At 32.8% G+C, this 19,422-nt stretch overlaps 1 protein-coding gene across 1 annotated transcript; it reads right to left on the bottom strand.

The window, feature by feature from the left end:
• Nucleotides 1-555: 555 nt before the first annotated feature.
• Nucleotides 556-17,419, bottom strand: emx3 (empty spiracles homeobox 3). Its single transcript, XM_054597153.1, has 3 exons — nt 17,074-17,419; nt 6,567-6,751; nt 556-753 (listed from the first exon to the last, which is right to left on the bottom strand). The coding sequence occupies exons 1-3, from the start codon at nt 17,417-17,419 to the stop codon at nt 556-558; spliced, it is 729 nt and encodes a 242-aa protein (XP_054453128.1).
• Nucleotides 17,420-19,422: the final 2,003 nt, after the last annotated feature.

The raw sequence follows: 19,422 nt of genomic DNA, 5'->3' as shown, positions 1-19,422 counted from the left end.
AGTTTAAAAGTATTTTTTTGTTCATGCTTTTAGACAAATGAAAAAGGTGAAGTAACTTGGATAATTAGTTGCATTTAGTTCTGCTTGTTTTATACTCAAAACCTAAATTAAACGTTTAATTTTGCCTTTTTTTTTTATTAATCTAAAATCTCAGATTAATTACAGCTCATATTTCTTTCCTTGTTGCAGAATACTTTGGTCCCCTTCGTCACTGCATTACATTACTGGTACAAAGAGCTAAAGAATGCCTCGTGGTGCGTTCAGTGTCTGCACACTTTTGTTCCAATGTTTTCTTTTGAAAGGTTCATGAAAGTCCGCTGTTTTACTCACTTTTATTTGTGTCTTTAATTTAGAACAACTTTAATATTAAGAGCTTTTAAATTTACACTCACTTCATGAACTTTTCAAGTTTTAGGGCTTCTTAAACACTGAGCTGTAGTACTGTTAAAGTGTGTGTGTGTGTGTGTGTGTGTGTGTGTGTGTGTGTGTGTGTGTGTGTGTGTGTGTGTGTGTGTGTGTGTGTGTGTGTGTGTGTGTGTGTGTGTGTGTTGCAGTCTAGTCCTCACTGAGGACGTCCAGGTCGTCGTCTCCTCCTCCTCCTCCTCCTCCTCCTCCTCCTCCCGGCTGCTGTGTCGCTGCTCTCCAGCGGTTGATGTGTTGACTGCCTTTCCTCTTCTGCTGAGCTTCAGGAGACTCCTCCTCCAACTTCTGACGCTTGTGCTTCGTCCTGCGGTTCTGAAACCAGACCTTCACCTGCAGAGAGAGAGACAGGTGTGTCTTAATACAGGTAGATATAGATCATATGGTTCTGATAGATTTTATTGACCACTTCAGTGGATATTTGTCTTGATAAATACAATATATTACTGCTGATTAAACTAGATAATAGTATAATTATATAATTAAAAAACGATATTATTATTCTTCATGTACTTACAAAGATTTTGCACAACACACGTGTTTTATTTCGTATTAATTCTACTTTTCATTTATGAGAGAAAATTATTAAAAAGTTACAGACTCACTTCAACACTCAGAGAGGATAATAAGTATAAAAAAAGTATAAAAATAAAGTACTAAAGTACAAATATTAAAGCAGCGAAGTTGTTTTTATGGAGGACTTTTACTTTCAGTGAACTATTTTATGTTTTGCCACTTTCTTTCTACAAACAGTACTTCCACGTACAAGCAAAAGCGTATTACTTCTTCTGTCAACTTCAGTCAGCTACTACTACTACTACTGCAGTACTCCTTCTGACAGTCGTCGTACTAAACGTGATTTAATATGTGTATTCTGGTAAAACATGATCCTGAATGTTAAAACACGTCTCCGTCTGACAGATTGAGCAACTTGAGATCTTCATCACCACGATGACTTCTAGACGGTGAATGTGGACGGCGGGTCGACTCTCAGGTGTCTTTAACACGACGGCGTCTCCGTGACGGACGGGACGTTGAGTTATTATGAGTCCATGAACATTTAAAGACGGGATTTCCTGTTTGTTTCATACATATACAACTCATTTAAAAGTCAGAGTTCTTTTAACTTTAGGAGCTTCTTTTGTAAAATGAAAACATTGTAGAGAAGAGTTACGTCATCTAAACTTACAAAAGATCAGAACATCAGCGGTGGGAGAGGTACCAGATGTTTTACTTCGGTAAAAGTACTAATGACACACTGTAAAAATATTCAGTTACAAGGCCTGCTTTCAAAATCTTACATGAAAGTATTTATCATGCAAAATGGCTCCATTTAGAATGTTATTATTGTATATTTTATTGGCATATTACTGATTCATCGACGTGTAAATAAGAGCAGTTTTTTTTTATGTTGGCAATTTATATACTCTTTAATTAATGAATGAATGAATTAATGTATATTTTATAAACTGATCCAGTGTTTTATGTATAAAATATAAATCTGAAAATAAACTAAAGCTGTCAGAGGAATGTAGTACATTAAAAAATACATTAAACTACACCGTCAATACATTAATTAAGTACAATTTTGTTGTAGTTATACTTAACTGAGTGTCTCAATTTTCTGCTACTTTCTACTTATCCTTCACTACATCTCAGAGGTAGATGTTGTACTTTTTACTACATTTGTCTGACAGCTTTAGTTTCTTCTCAGATGACAGTTTTTCATTTCCTTCCTCTTCAGGTAAAACCTCGTATCTCCAGATGTGTTGATGTTGAATGTTTGTGATGAACTAAAGAATGATTGTTTATCTAGAAACATCAGACAGAATAATTAAACATTTTATAGATCAATCAATGCTTTTAATTGAAATACTTTTGCTACATTGATATACTTTTACTTCGATAAGGTTTTGAATACAGGTATTTAACTTGTAGTGGAGTATTTTAACAGTCTGGTATTAGTAGTTTTACTGCATTAACGATCTGAATATTTCTTGCAGCACATATAAAACTGTCAGCTCAGTTTTTAAATCTATTTTATAGTTTTTTTTACAGCCGTTTATTAAATGTGAAGTTTTAAGAGTTTTTGGATCAAAGCCCTGAGATCTCCTGAAGGAACGCTGATCGCTCAATCATTACTGTATAAAAGTGCAATGATTGCAAAAGTCTTAATTTATGAGTGATTAATAGCTGCTGATGGCTGTGATTCTCTTCTGATTGATAGGCTACGCGCTCTCTCTTCCTGTTGAAATGAGGTAATAAATAATCGTGGATGATTCACATCGTTTCGCTGGCGTCAGGTATCTTATCGCCGTGGCGACCTGATGACAAATACTGTCAATCACTCCTGAGAAAAGACGGGATGAGGGAGCGCCTCGGAGGTGAGTAACCGTCGACTCACTTCCCCCCCCATCATTCCTCCATTCTGGATCGCAGCCAGACATCTGACTATCCTGAGAAACACACAATGGACTATGACATTTTATTATTATGACTTTTTTTCGACTTACCATACTAGGACTTTTTTTATGACTTTTTTTATGACTTTTTTTATGACTTTCTTTCGACATACTATAATATGACTTTTTTTAGTTTTTATGAAATATTATACTATGACTTTTTTATGACTTTTTCCGACATGCTATACTATGATTTTTTTACGACATACTATGCTATGACTTTTTTATGACTTTTTTTCGACATACTATACTATGACTTTTTTATGACATTTTTTTTTTTATGACATACTATACTATGACTTTTTTATGACTTTTTTATGACTTTTTTTGACATACTATACTATGACTTTTTTACTTTTTTTTCGACATACTATACTATGACTATGACTTTTTTACAACATACTATACTATGACTTTTTTTATGACTTTTTTTCGACATACTATAATATGACTTTTCTATGACATTTTTCCGACATACTATAAAATGACTTTTTACTATAATATGACATACTATACTATACTATGACTTTTTTATGACTTTTTTACTATAATATGACTTTTTTTCGACATACTATAAATATGACTTTTTTTATGACATACTATACTATGACTTTTTTCCGACATACTATAATATTACTTTTTTATGACTTTTTTTACTATAATATGACATACTATACTATGACTTTTTTTATGACTTTTTTTCGACATACTATAATATTACTTTTCTATGACATTTTTCCGACATACTATAAAATGACTTTTTTTCGACATACTATACTATGACTTTTTTTGACTTTTTTTCGACATACTATAATATGACTTTTTTTCGACATACTATAATATGACTTTTTTTATGACGACATACTATAATATGACTTTTTTTGACTTTTTTTCGACATACTATACTATGACTTTTTTTGACTTTTTTTCGACATACTATACTATGACTTTTTTATGACTTTTTTTCGACATACATACTATACTATGACTTTTTTATGACTTTTTTTCGACATACTATACTATGACTTTTTTATGACTTTTTTTTCGACATACTATACTATGACTTTTTTATGACTTTTTTACGACATACTATAATATGACTTTTTTTCGACATACTATACTATGACTTTTTTTGACTTTTTTTCGACATACTATACTATGACTTTTTTTCGACATACTATAATATGACTTTTTTATGACTTTTTTTCGACATACTATAATATGACTTTTTTATGACTTTTTTATGACTTTTTTACGACATACTATAATATGACTTTTTTTCAACATACTATACTATACTATAATATTACTTTTTTCTTTTTTTCGACATACTATAATATTTTTTTTATGACTTTTTTTCGACATACTATACTATGACTTTTTTATGACTTTTTTTCGACATACTATACTATGACTTTTTTATGACTTTTTTTCGACATACTATACTATTACTTTTTTTTTTCGATGACTTTTTTTTTTCGACATACTATACTATGACTGACTTTTTTTCGACATACTATACTATGACTTTTTTATGACTTTTTTCGACATACTATAATATGACTTTTTTTCGACATACTATACTATGACTTTTTTTGACTTTTTTTCGACATACTATACTATGACTTTTTTATGACTTTTTTATGACATACTATAATATGACTTTTTTACTATAATATGACTTTTTTTTCAACATACTACTTTTTTTCGACATACTATACTATGACTTTTTTATGACTTTTTTATGACTTTTTTATGACATACTATACTATGACTTTTTTCCGACATACTATAATATTACTTTTTTATGACTTTTTCAACATACTATACTATGACTTTTTTTATGACTTTTTTTCGACATACTATAATATTACTTTTTTTTTCCGACATACTATAAAATGACTTTTTTTGACTTTTTTTCGACATACTATAATATGACTTTTTTTCGACATACTATAATATGACTTTTTTTGACTTTTTTTCGACATACTATAATATGACTTTTTTATGACTTTTTTTCGACATACTATACTATGACTTTTTTCCGACATACTATACTATGACTTTTTTATGACTTTTTTTCGACATACTATAATATTACTTTTTTCGACATACTATACTATGACTTTTTTTGACTTTTTTTCGACATACTATAATATGACTTTTTTTCGACATACTATAATATGACTTTTTTATGTACTTTTTTTTCGACCCACATACTATAATATGACTTTTTTTCGACATACTATACTATGACTTTTTCATGACTTTTTTTCGACATACTATTATTCTATGACATTTTATGACTTTTCATGACATAATATACTATGGGTTTTTTTTATTCATTCATGAGAAAATATACTTCTGTTGACTCTCTGAGGCTTTAATGAGTATGCTGAGAAGGATGTGTGGCCCCTTGGACTAGATCTGCTCCACCTGATGTGTCGTCATCCATCTTTTCCCCGTCTGACCAGCTGAGGAGTGTTAATGGAGCACCATCTGATCTGGCTATCCAAACCAAAGGATGCGATTTGGGGACTGAGGAGTTACAAATGCTTGACCAGCTCAATAAATTGGGGCGGCTGAGGTTTTTAGCTCGCCAATGTGCTTCTCATTGTCTTTTCTAAGCTTGCAATTATTAATTGTGGTATTTTTGGTTTCTAAAAAGTGCTCAATGGATGAATTGTATTTGTAAGTTTGGTTCATTTCAGGAAAAGTTATTTTAAGCTCTTATTTTAAAGGTTCTCTTTAGGATACATTTATTTCTATTATTTGAAGAGCACCCTCACGTATTTCATTTCTATGAATGATCTCCTGTACGCTTCTTGTTAATAAATTACTTTCTTCACACAAATGGCTTCATGTTGCTCTTTTTCCCTTATGAACCTGATTATAACAAAGACTTTTGATGACTTTTTTAACATGCTCTAAAAATACTTATAAGGACTTTATAAGACATACTATACTATGTTTTATGATTTTTATGACATACTACACTATGACTTTTTTCAACATACTAACTATGACTTTTTTCATGACTTTTTTTAGCACTTTTTTCAACATACTATATACCTTTTATGACTTTTTTTAGCACTTTTTTTGACATACTATACTATGACTTTATAATGACTTTTTCAGAATACTACACTTTAAAAAGAGCAAACTTGTGCACACCAGTAGGTCGACAGTTGCGTGGAAGAATACGATATAAAAAACTCCTTCACACTGTCTTCTACACTTGCATTAGGGGTGTTTTCTGACACAGACATAAATATTATACTATGAATTTTTTATGAATTTTTTCGACATACTATACTATGACTTTTTTACTTTTAATGACATACTATATTATTATTTCTTTATGATTTTTTTTAGACGTTCTATACTTTTTCATGACTTATGACATACTATACTATGACTTTTTATAACATTTTATGACATAGTATATTATGACTTTTTATGACATACTATACATAATATTGTTGTATTACTTTGAATGACATAAGAAAAGTTATCTTTGCTGTAATTGTCTTACTTTCTAATATTCCTTTTGTCATAACAGATAATAAAAAGTTGCCTGTTCTCTTCATCATGCCCTCCTCCTCCTCCTCCTCCTCCTCCTCCTCCTCCTCCTCCTCCTCCTCCTCCTCAGTTTGCCATCGTCCCACTTCCCATGATGCTTACCTGCGTCTCTGTCAAACACAGCCCGCTTGCCAGCTGCTTCCTCTCAGCTCCGACTACGTAGTGGTTTTTCTCGAAGGCTCGTTCCAGACGGAGCAGCTGAGAGGGGGAGAACGCCGTCCGGATCCTTTTGGGTTTCCTGGAGAACGGACCGTGAAGCAGCATGTTCTCCGGACTGCTGTCCTCTCCTGAACACAAACAGAACACAGTGATTAACAAACGTGTTAAATCACAGTAAAGAGAAATCTGAATTATGTCCGATTCTTTTCAGACTGCATGAAAAGCTGAAAGCACAAAGAGGACAGAAAAACAAAGATCTCAAACACTGAATCACTGCATAATGAAGTAAACTTTACGACACCTGAATGATCACTGACGCTGATAAAACAGCAGATGAATTAAACATTTAAAAAGATTGTATATTTTGAGACAAAAAGTAAAGTAAAAAAAGCTCAAAGCCTAAAAAGATGCAAACAGCCACAGAAAATCTCCAAACTAACCACTTCCAAGACTCGAACATGACCGTCTGTTTGAGGAAAACTCAGTAGTTTCCTTCATCACGACTTCATACCTAACCCCTTACTTCTGTTTATCGGATAAATAATGTTGTGCACATGACAATATATAACTAATGATATTATTATGGCAAAATAATTCAATAAATGAAGCTAGAAATGCTGAGTTAATGTCTCTATTGTTATTGCACTTTTAATTTAAAATCAAATGTTTCGTTTTATTAATAAGGAACTTGAATGATTGAGCTTCATTTATTCGCAGCTCTGGGCTTCAACAGCCGTCACAGTCAATATTCTTTTAGGAGAATATTACATGTGAATTTTTAACCCAAAAATGATGAATGTAAAAATAATTTGACTAGTAATATAGACCTCAAAGAGCCCGTTGAAAAAGTCAAGACGGAGATATCAGAACTATTGTTGTAACATGAATAGATTTGAATGACGGTGTGTGTGTGTGTGTGTGTTTGTGTTTGTGTGTGTTGATATGTTTACGTTTGGATCTGCACATACTTAAGTCTGACTGATTCGGTCACCTTTTTAAAAACAAAAACTGTGACAGTTTACACACTCGTGGTTTCTGTTTGAAGTGGAGATTAACTTAAAAAAAACATTTAACACTTTGAGATCACATCCCATAATATGCACCAATAAACAATTACAAAACTTGTATTAGAAATCCGTCTTTTCTTCCTGTAAAACTAAACATAAAGTCTGCTTATACATATATAACAACCACCTTCAACCAATAATAGCATGTTATCTATCAACCAATCAATCTGCAACTTCTAGACATGGAGGTGTGTGTGTGTGTGTGTGTGTGTGTGTGTGTGTGTGTGTGTGTGTGTGTGTGTGTGTGTGTGTGTGTGTGTGTGTGTGTGTGTGTGTGTGTGTGTGTGTGTGTGTGTGAGACACAGTCCAATACAATGCTTATAACTGTACACTCTTCAAATATTCTGTTTTACTGGGAATACATGAGAGTAAAGAAGAAGAAGACGATCTAACTTCTGATTCACTGGGACTTTAAATAAAGTATATTAAAATTCACAGAAATACAAATGTTATTCTAGTATTCTACTTTCATATTCACAGTTTTTAAAGTGATAGTTCAGATGTTTTTATGTGTGCTTACTCAGTGTTTTACTACAGTAGATGGAGCAAATAAAAGTACTTATTTTAGACAGCTAAAACTCACTTTTCAAGCAGGAATGTCAAACATTTGCATGTAACCAACTTTTTAAAAGTGCACATGTTTAGTTTTATATCTCAATGAACTGATTATCTTTGTGTTTGTTTTCCGACTTTTTTTAGACTCGAAAAACAACCTCCATGATATAAATAAAACTAAATTATAATGTTGACTTGTAATGGAATGTATTATAAATAAATAGCTTTGCCTTCAGAGGAAATACTTTTTTACTCCTCTACGTTTACCTGACAGCTGGAGTCACTTAGAGATTATGCAAAGCATTAAAAAATAAGAAAACATTAAAAATGTAAATTCTCAACTGAATGAATACATTTACTTTAGACACACCGGTAAAGTATCGGCTGCAGGTGTTTTTCCATGTGGTACTTCTCGTTTTCCTGCAGTGGTAAAGGGATTTGATCTTTGACCACTAGGTTCATCGCAGATTAAAGAAACTCATTTGTTTATCAGACGCGTTGACGTGCCGTTCAGTAAATCTGATCCGAGAGAAACAATGTCGGTAAAAAAAAGGTCGTTGTGTTTCTTTGTTACTTCGCTTTCGCCCCGAACCCACATACGACGTCTGCTTTATATTTCCCGACCGCTTATTAAAATCGTACGTAAATTTCACAATAACATTTTACATAAAAACAAATCCACGCACGACTTCTCCTCAACCGCCGCTGCTCGGCTGAAAAGAGTCGCCGCCCACCGACACGCAAAAAAGTCGGTTGCGGCTTCGAGGCGGCGAGGAGGACAATGATGGCGTGCAGAAAGCCGACACGTGCTCACGCCTTTTAGCCAACGTTAGCGCCTGTACAGCGGTATTCATATGCAAAGTCGGGAGTCGGGAGCCGTGACTGATGGAGGTCAACGGTCGTCTCAGAGGAGCTCAGCCTGCAAATACGACGGTTGATTTATGTTGTATTTAAAAGAAACCGAGACGACGCTGTAATGTAACAACGACATCGAGACTGCAGGGAGGTCAAAGGTCAACTGGTTTGGTTTTTCACCTGCACGACATCAGTGTATGAGTCGAGGGAGTCAACGTCTGCAGGATTCAAAACTAAACTCAAACTCAGGAGAAGAAGAAGAAGAAGAAGAAGAAGAAGAAGAAGAAGAAGAAGAAGAAGAAGAAGAAGAAGAAGAAGAAGAAGAAGAATGTAAACAGATTCAGGTGATGAACTATCTTCTGTCAATCAATTAGTTTGATTTCTTCCTTCTTGTGTTTTCAGAGTGGAGCGGCTAACGCTGGTAATAATGCTAGCAACCTTCTTCTCATACTTTTTGTTACAAACACGTGAAAACTAAACTAAAACTGCTGCATCTGTCATGATTCATATATAAACTCTTTTTCTATTAATGTTTATTCCAACCGCTGCAGGAAGAACAACCTGAACAGACCTGAAGACGTCTCCATAATAAACACTTCCAACACTCATTCTCTTTTCTTCTTCTCAAGTTCAGTTCACCAGATACAGATTAACTTCTTTGTTAAGTTTAAGAGTCGCCTACTGTTGTTAAATATTTGGAGCTTAACATTCTGATATTTAGAAAATTCTAGTATAATTCTAGAAACAAATATTTGTCTGACCGAGTCACAGAAGTAACGTCTCTTATCAGAAACCTCTGAGCTTCAGTTTGAAGGTTTTAACTCTTTGAACAACAGACTGGAAACATGCTGCAGTGTTAATGACAGTACAGACTCCCTCACAGTCCTCACAACAACAACAACAACAACAACAACAACAACAACAACAACAACAACAACAACAACAACAACAACAGGTTTCTGTCCTGCAGACGCTAAAACAACATTCACATTTTCTTTTCTGACTTTAGGAAACAAAAGCAGCTGCAGAGGTCGACAAGAAGAAACGTTCAGAAAGGACGAAGAGCGTTCATTCAAATTATCATCTGATTATATTTTCCCTTTCGGACACATCACTAAAGCTATTTATTTATTGATTTATATATTACAAGACCCAAAAGATTAAACCTGACAGATAAAGCAACTTTTCTAAACTTCTAACTAAAATCTAAATATTAAAATTAAAGTTTCTAAAGATGAGTCCCCTGGGGTTTAAAGAGAAACATTAAGAACTATTTCATTTCAGAGAGCACAGTTTAAACCAGCTCAACCAAATATATGAAGACATTTGTCATCCAAAGACAAATTAATCTGACAAAAACTTCTTAACTTCAACTAAGTTCTTGTTTCTGTAAACATGCAATGAGACCCGAAACAAAGCCAGAAAGCTTCCAGAGAGACGGAATGTTTCCTTAAAGATGGAAAGCTCACATTGACCTTTGACCTTTGTCTTCATGCAACAAAGGTTTATCCTTTGTACGTTTTATATCTAATAATACAGTTAATCTTATGAGAGTGTTGGTACAAATAAGGTGAACACAGCGATGAGGATGAGATCCAAACATTTCAGACTGGAAACAAAATAATATTTAACAAATTTAGACCAAAACTCTATAAAATATAGATCCCAAATCTACATTTGAAGCCACAAAATGAATCAATCTTTTTAGTTTTTCTGTAATATTCTTCACTTACAAATGGCTTCAGCTGCTGTGATGAGAGAAGAAGAAGAAGAAGAAGAAGAAGAAGAAGAAGAAGAAGAAGAAGAAGAAGAAGAAGAAGAAGAAGAAGAAGAAGAAGAAAAGATGCAGGTGATGAACTACGTCCTGTCAATCAATCAGGTTGATTTTTTCTTCTTCTGTATTCAAAGTGAAGCTGCTAGCGATGCCTATATTGCTAACACCCCACTTCTTCTTCTACTGTTTGTTACAAACACGTCAGAAACGTTTGAAAAGCATCACTTCCTGTGCAACACGGTGGAGAGAGATACTTCACAGTCCAGGGACAAGAGAGGAGGAAGAGGAAGAGGGGGAACAGGAGTGAAGTGAGGACGAGGAGGAGAGGAAGAGGAAAAAATATTCCATTCAACTTTGACAAAACAAATTCACTGCCAGAGGAGGATGAGGAGGAGAGAGACGGGAGGAGGAGGAAGAGTATAGAGAGGAAGAGGAAATAATTTTAGTCAGAGACAAAATCCTGTAGAGGAGGAGGAGAAAGAAGAAGAGGAGGAGAAAGAAGAAGAAGAGGAGGAGGAGGAGGGTTGTTGGGGCAGATGGCACATCAGGCTCCCCTGGCACTGACAAGTCCAGACCTGTCAGTGTGTGTGTGTGTGTGTGTGTGTGTGTGTGTGTGTGTGTGTGTGTGTGTGTGTGTGTGTGTGTGTGTGTGTGTGTGTGTGTGTGTGTGTGTGTGTGTGATCATAAAAGCAGCAATCAAGATGTGAAAAGAAAGATAATTCTACTCCCCTACATTTATCTTCCAGCATTACTTACTTTATAAATTAAGATTTTTTTGCACACAAAACATATGAAGAGTTTATGACGTCTGATTAGCAGACAAGCTAACGTAGCAAACTGATGAACAGTTCACATAACATTAACAGTCTGCAACCAAACAAAACATGCAAATATGCACATGTTGACATGAAAGTCTCTGCCGGCTAAGTGAGAATCTCTCCAGCTGAAGACGCGTCGCTGCAGGTTGAAACAGTTTCAAAAGGCAAAACAATCACAAAGTGTCAGTTATTTTCAAAGTGCATGAAGAAGAGGAAGTTACTAAATATAGAGCCTCAATGACCCGTGTTTGTCCCCAGACCTCAGGTTGAGACCCCTCCTGAGCGCTGAGCTAAGTGGAGGCTGTCAGCTAATGAATACTAATGTGTCTGAGGAACGGAGGACGAGGACGTCATCACTGAGACGCTGTGACAGGTTATAACACAGTAATAACAAGGTCATTAACGTTGTTTATGAAGGAGCTGGTTATAGCAGGATACAAGCTTCAGTAATATTTATATTATTATGAACAATATATTTCATGAGCTAAAAAAAAAAACACTGATTCAGAATTGATTAATTAAAATTACAAATAAACAGATTTTTCCCTTAAAAAAAGTCAATGTTTTTAAGCAATGAGTAATATTTTTATTAATATTATTTTATTATTAAGATCCTTCTATTCTTGTTTTTAACAGGCAAAAATAATAACTATAAGTAAAAACTGACCATCATTTAAAAGATGTTAACCTGATAAAATGTAAATATAGAATATTTAGAGATCTTTGAAAAGTTTAAAAGTTGGCTTCATTTGTAATTTAATAACTTTTAAAAGGGAGCTTTTTTTTTTACTATTTTCTGACATTTTCTAAACTGAATGATTAATCGATTAATTGTGAAATAATCTGCAGATTATTGATTGACAGCGAGATTCAGCAATCTGTTAATGTGACTTCAGGCTGTCTTGTTATGTCAATAAAGCTTGTTTGAATTGAGTCACTATTTAAAGGATAACGTTTTAATCATGTGAGTGAAGCTGCTGTGATTTAGTAACTTCTAAAGTTTGTTTTTCTTTAATTTAAAGTTTGTTTTTCTTTAATTTAATAGGAATGTTCAAACACATTGTGATGGATCATAAAGGTCGACAGTCAGGAGATTAAATCATATTTTAGTCTCAAGAAAGAGATTAAAGTCATCAAAAAGAGATTAAAGTTATTATAAAAAAAGAAAACTTTGTGCTTTTTATTCGCCTTAAAATATGTTTTGGATTCATCACGTAAATGCTGCATTATTATTATTATTCATATTATTAATATTATTGTTATTATAGGACTACTACAGTAGTCGACTACAGTAGTTTAATACAATAGTTCAGGTTCCAGGTCCTCCTGCTGAACACTTATAATAGATAATAAAATAACATGCATTTTGCAAAAGGTGAGGTCGCCTGCACAATAAACCAGTGCACAGAGGTCAAAGGTCATGAACGATCACAGATTTCACCTCTTCAATGACATAAAGTCACAAAGTTGACAAAGATCCTGAAAGTCTCGGGATGAATTTTGGGTGAAACGGTTTCTTAAATGTTGCAGCAGAGTTTAAAACATGAACTCTCATAAAGATGAAGAGCTGCAACAACACGACACACAATCAGAATAAACAGGATTATTCTTATCAAAGTCTGGCTGCTTAATGAAGAAGGACAACTGGACGTGAAAGGGTTAAAACAAACTATCAGATGCAAAGACTTTCTTCTTCTTCTGTTTGCTAAAATCATTTGTTTAAACAACGTTCAGCTGCTTTAAATCGGTAATGAAGCCTAATATTTAAATCCTGTTTGGTTTCCAGGTGGATTTGAATGTGAAATATTTTTCTAGTCTGTTTTAAAGAGCAGCGAACATAATTATTTACATCATTTTATTCATTTAATCAGCATAAAATAATTGTTTATGTTGTATTTGTTTTTAGATACATATATATATATTTTTTGCATAAAAAAACAAAATATTATTTAATTAGAATAAAATTAATTGGTACAAACCTAATCTTTGTTTAGATATTTTATTATTGTGTATTATTGTATTCAATGTATAACAAATTATATCGAAATCTACTGATGTTTTTTATTGTTTTGTTATTTTTAAATATATTTAATGAAACATAATAATAACCATTTTAAATCATTCATTCATGTTGATGGTTCTATTGTTTATGTTTTATTTATTATTATCCGTCTTTCTCATAATCATATGATTTAATCTGTAAAATAATAAAGATGATTGTATTTATGAAACATTCATAATTATTTTATTCACGTTTTTTTTTTCTTCTCCGACGTAAAAACTCTCGTCTGTTGATTCTTTACGTTTCCTTTAAGTGATAATAAAACATGTTTTATCATAAATCAAACTACAGATGAAAACAAGTATTATTAATTATTATTTATAAAACAATATTTAAGTTCCACATCATCAGATTTACTTTATTCTTCATGAATCAGTTTTATATGTGAAACGCAGAATTTAAACACAAATATCAAAACTGTGTTTAAAAGTTTAAGTTTAAGTTTCATTAAAAGAAAAAGACAAACACACATAGTTTGTTTTTATTCTGTAATTTAACAGAAAGGCCGTAAAGTCTCTTTGACGATAAAGTTTTGAGTTAAAACTTCGGTGATAATGAAGATAATTCGGTTGTTAATTTAATATTTATCGTTTCTGTTCCACCGGATGTGTTTAAATCAAATTAAAAAATGTTTAATTAAAATACCACACAACGAGAGAGCCCGTTTAATTATCTATAAAACATTAAAAACACTTATATTCACATCAAAATAAGATAAACAAACTATTTAAACCTTCAGAAAAGGAGAAACTCAGTCTGAAGATCAGGAATAAACTTTATGTTTGAGTTTATGGTTCTTTAAAGTTGTTTTTTTAATGAGTCTGGTGTGTTTCAGTTAAAGACATTCTGACTGTGAGGTCGAAAGATTGAAGTCATTAAAAAGCTAAAAGTCATAAAAAAGAGAAAGAAAAATACAAAACATTATAGAAACTGTACTTTTGAACGACTTTAAATATGTTTTAAATTCAGAACTGACCATAAAATTATTATTATAATACCAATAATTGTTATTACACCTATGAGAATCCCACAGGGACTTTATTATTATTATAGGAGCATTAATAGTGAAGGTTATAGGTCGAACAATGAATGAATGAATGAATGAAGATGAAATAAATCCTTATATAAGATATGAGATGATTTATGCTCAGTGGTTTTTCCTCAGTGAGTCATCAGCAAATAAATAAATAAATCCTGTTCTGATATTAATATCGATTGTTAGAAGATTAACAGCTGATAAAACATTAAAAGAAGTCTGAATGTAAAACGACACTAAAGGTTAGTTTGTTTTATATTATACCAATAATACCATCAATTCATTTATCAGTCAGTATTCATTAAACTGCCCTCAAATACTGCAGAACAAACACTACTCTGTAATACTCTAATACTACTAATACTCTAATACTACTAATACTAATACTGTTAATACTACCACTAATATCAGCATAAGATATTTATCACTATTTATCATTTTTCAGAGATCTGCTAAATTAAATAAGAAATTTAAGACAAAATAATATAATATTTATTATTATTATTATTATTATTATTATTATTATTAACAGTAATTATTAATATAATAAGTATTATTAAAGCATATAAAAGGAAAATAAAACAAAACATTAATGATTAAATAAAATAATAAAAAGGTGGAAAAAAAATAATCATATTTTCTGCTGTTTCCTGTCTGATATTATTGCAACACACTGATTATATAAAAGCTGCAGAAACAATATTGATTCCGTTATTAATTAACATCAATAATATTTTAAACTATAATGAACAAAGTGACTCAAATCAAAAGCTGCTTGAATTTGCAAAAAAAACACCAGAAGGAAACCATGAATAAATAAATATAATATATATAAATATATATAATATATATATATATATATATATATATATATATATATATATATTATACATTTGCTACTTAAAATCAGATCAGCATCAGAGACTGATGGTATTTATATAACAGGTAGTGAGTGAGCAGAACAGGATATATTATATATTATATATTATATATTATATATTATATATATATTATATATTATATTTAACATATTAAAATATTTTACACAGATTCTTCCAGCTCATCGGATCAATACATCGTGTTTTAAGGTTTTTTGATAGTAAAAAAAAACTCTCCTGTGTTTCTGACATAAGTTCAGGTGAATTATTATTATTATATATATATATATATATAGTATATATATATATATATATATATATATATATATATATATATATATATATATATATATATCTTATGATTCTGCTTATGATTCTTTTTTTCCACCTCACTTTTATTATTTTATTTAGTCATTAATGTTTTGTTTTATTTTCCTTTTATATGCTTTAATAATACTTATTATATTAATAATAACTGTTAATAATAAATGCTGTGAAGGTGAAACTAATGCACAAAGTGACTCAAATCAAAAGCTGCTTGAATTTGCAAAAAAACCACCAGAAGGAAACCATGAATAAATATAAATATAAATATAAATATAAATATAATTATATATATATAAATATACATTATTCAACATAGGTATTCATATAAATATAAATATATATATATTACATAAATATAAATATCATTTATAAATGCTGTGAAGGTTTTAATCCAAAGCGACTTAAATCAGGAAGTGTATTCAAAAAATGTTTCATATTTCATAAATAAAATATAAATATAAATATAAATATATATATATATATATATACATATATATATATATATATATATATATATATATATATATATATATATATATAATAAATGCTGTGGAGGTGAAACTAATGCACAAAGTGACTCAAATCAAAAGCTGCTTGAATTTGCAAAAAAACCATGAATAAATATAAATATATATATAAATATAAATATAATATACATATATATATATATATATATATATATATATATATATATGTATATATATATATATATATATATGTATAAATGCTGTGGAGGTGAAACTAATGCACAAAGTGACTGAAATCAAAAGCTGCTTGAATTTGCAAAACACCAAATAACCAGAATAAACCATGAATAAATATATATAAATATAAATATAAATATATATATATAAATCATATAAAAAAACATAATATATATATATATAAATATATATATATATATATATATGTATAAATGCTGTGGAGGTGAAACTAATGCACAAAGTGACTCAAATCAAAAGCTGCTTGCATTTCTAAAACACCACCATAATGAAACCATGAATAAATATAAATATAGATATAGATATAGATATAGATATATATATGTATGTCTATATATGTATACTGAAGCCCTCACCTGAGAAGCGGTGGCCCAGGTAGCGGCTCCTCAGGACCCAGGGGTAGAAGCTGAGCTGGTCCCGGTGCTGCTGGCTGAAGAAGCTCTGGTGGGGGATCTGCATCGGGAGCAGCTGCTGAGTGGTCCCGGCCTCATGGAGCACCATGTCCGGGTACAGGGCCCTGCTGCTGCCCTGGAAGCAGGAGCCGAACACCCCGGAGGAGGAGGAGGAGGAGGAGGCCGGGAGCAGGGACTCGGGGAACCGGAGCGCAGTGGGTCGGATCGGCTCGTCCCCGGAGTCTCTGGTCTCCTTCCCCACCAGAGACTCGATGGTGAAGCACTTCTTACTGCTGCTGTGGTGGAACATGGTGAGGAGCTGGTGGTGAAGATGAGAAGAATCCCAGTTAGTCCAGTGGGGCGAGCTGTGGGGAGCTCAGATTCCCAGTTCCCCCCGGAGAGACATGACTGCAGAGAGACTCCGTGAGGAAAACAGGATCCGGAGTCAGTGGAGGCTGGTCTGGCTGGGTCCTCTCACCTGTGAGTCCTCCTCTCACCTGTCCTCTCACCTGAGTCCAGAGTCCTCTCACCTGTGCGTCCAGGTCTGAGTCCTCTCACCTGTGAGTCCTGAGTCCTCTCACCTGTCCTCTCACCTGTCCAGGTCTGAGTCCTCTCACTGTCCTGAGTCCAGAGTCCTCTCACTTGTGAGTCCTGAGTCCTCTCACTTGTGCGTCCTGAGTCCTCTCACCTGTGAGTCCAGGTCTGAGTCCTCTCACCTGTGAGTCCTGAGTCCTCTCACCTGTGCGTCCAGGTCTGAGTCCTCTCACCTGTGCTCCTGGTCTGAGTCCTCTCACTTGTGAGTCCTGAGTCCTCTCACTTGTGAGTCCTGAGTCCTCTCACCTGTCCAGGTCTGAGTCCTCTCACTTGTGAGTCCAGGTCTGAGTCCTCTCACCTGTGAGTCCTCTCACTTGTGAGTCCTGGTCTGAGTCCTCTCACCTGTGCGTCCTGAGTCCTCTCACCTGTCCTGGTCTGAGTCCTGGTCTGAGTCCAGGTGATAAAAAAAAACAACCCAACTCCCCTCACAGTGTCCTCGGATCCTCGGATCTGTTCTACGCACAGAGAGAGTCGGTGTCTCCTCCGTCTGTCAGCACTCGGGCTGCAGGCGGAGAGATACCTGCCTCCCTGGCAGAGGTGTGCTGCGCATGCGCAGAAGTGACTTTTCATTTGGAGACAGCCATTTTGTTGATCGAGTGGATGACGAGAGAGGAGGAGGAGGAGGAGGAGGAGGAGAGGAGGAGGAGGAGGAGGAGGAGGAGGAGGAGGAGGAGGAGGAGGAGGAGGAGGATGTAAGTGATGGTGATTGACAGTGATGAAGATGATGATGAGGTCATTACAAAGATGATGTCACTGATGAGGAGTTGAAGGCTGCATCATAATCAAACCTGATTAATCATCAACATCATCAATAAAAGGCTGAAATACAATGATTAGAATATTATATATAATATTATTGGTCAGTTTTATGTCCTGTTATGTTCCTATTTAAATTTAAATTCACTTTACACAGTGTTAAAAATACAATACAACGTTTATTCTTTATGTATTATCTTTATTAATGCATTGCTTATTTCTTATTTTGCTGTTTAAAATAAGAAACATATATATAAATGTATATAAATGTATATAAATGTATATAAATGTATGTATATGTTGTTAAAGTACAAATACACACTACAAGTGAAAGTAAAGTGAGGTAAAAAGTCATATCAGTCTCATGCTGTAAAAGTATTGATCGATCAGTAAAATGTTTCACTTTTATATCTGAAGTTTCTGGATTAACATTCCTGCTGCATTCATATGTATTTTGCATTTTGACTCCTTTATATCCTGTTGTCTAGTTTAATCTACAGCAAAGCATATTTTATACATTTATAGTGCTTTTACTGAGAGAATGTGACTGTAAATCAAAGCTTCAGCTATCAATTATTTACATTATTAATAGATTTTTCATGTGGTCTAAAATACCAGTAAGAGAAAAAGGTGAAAAAGATTCCGTTTTCTACATTTTCCTTGTAATATAATTGAGTTTCCTAATTACTTCTTCCTTTTAGAGCTACATTTTAATTCTTATGTTTTATTCTATTCTAATTAAAATATTGGAAAATATTATTTCACATTTTGTCTGTGTGTAGCTACAACGACATTTAACTGTCAAATCCAGCGTTTGAACAGTCTCTTGTTAATCTGTTAAAATACTACACTTAAATATTTGATATGTTAATATGAATGTTTGTATAAAAGTGTGTATGTGAAATACTTCTTCTTTTATTTTTAACTTACGTTTAAAAATCAGATAGAAAATGAAATATATAA

This window comes from Anoplopoma fimbria, chromosome 4 (assembly GCF_027596085.1).
Source record: "Anoplopoma fimbria isolate UVic2021 breed Golden Eagle Sablefish chromosome 4, Afim_UVic_2022, whole genome shotgun sequence".
Classification (NCBI taxonomy): Eukaryota; Metazoa; Chordata; class Actinopteri; order Perciformes; family Anoplopomatidae; genus Anoplopoma; species Anoplopoma fimbria.
Note: the sequence above shows the minus strand (reverse complement) of the source record. Positions and strands in the feature narration are given on the sequence as shown.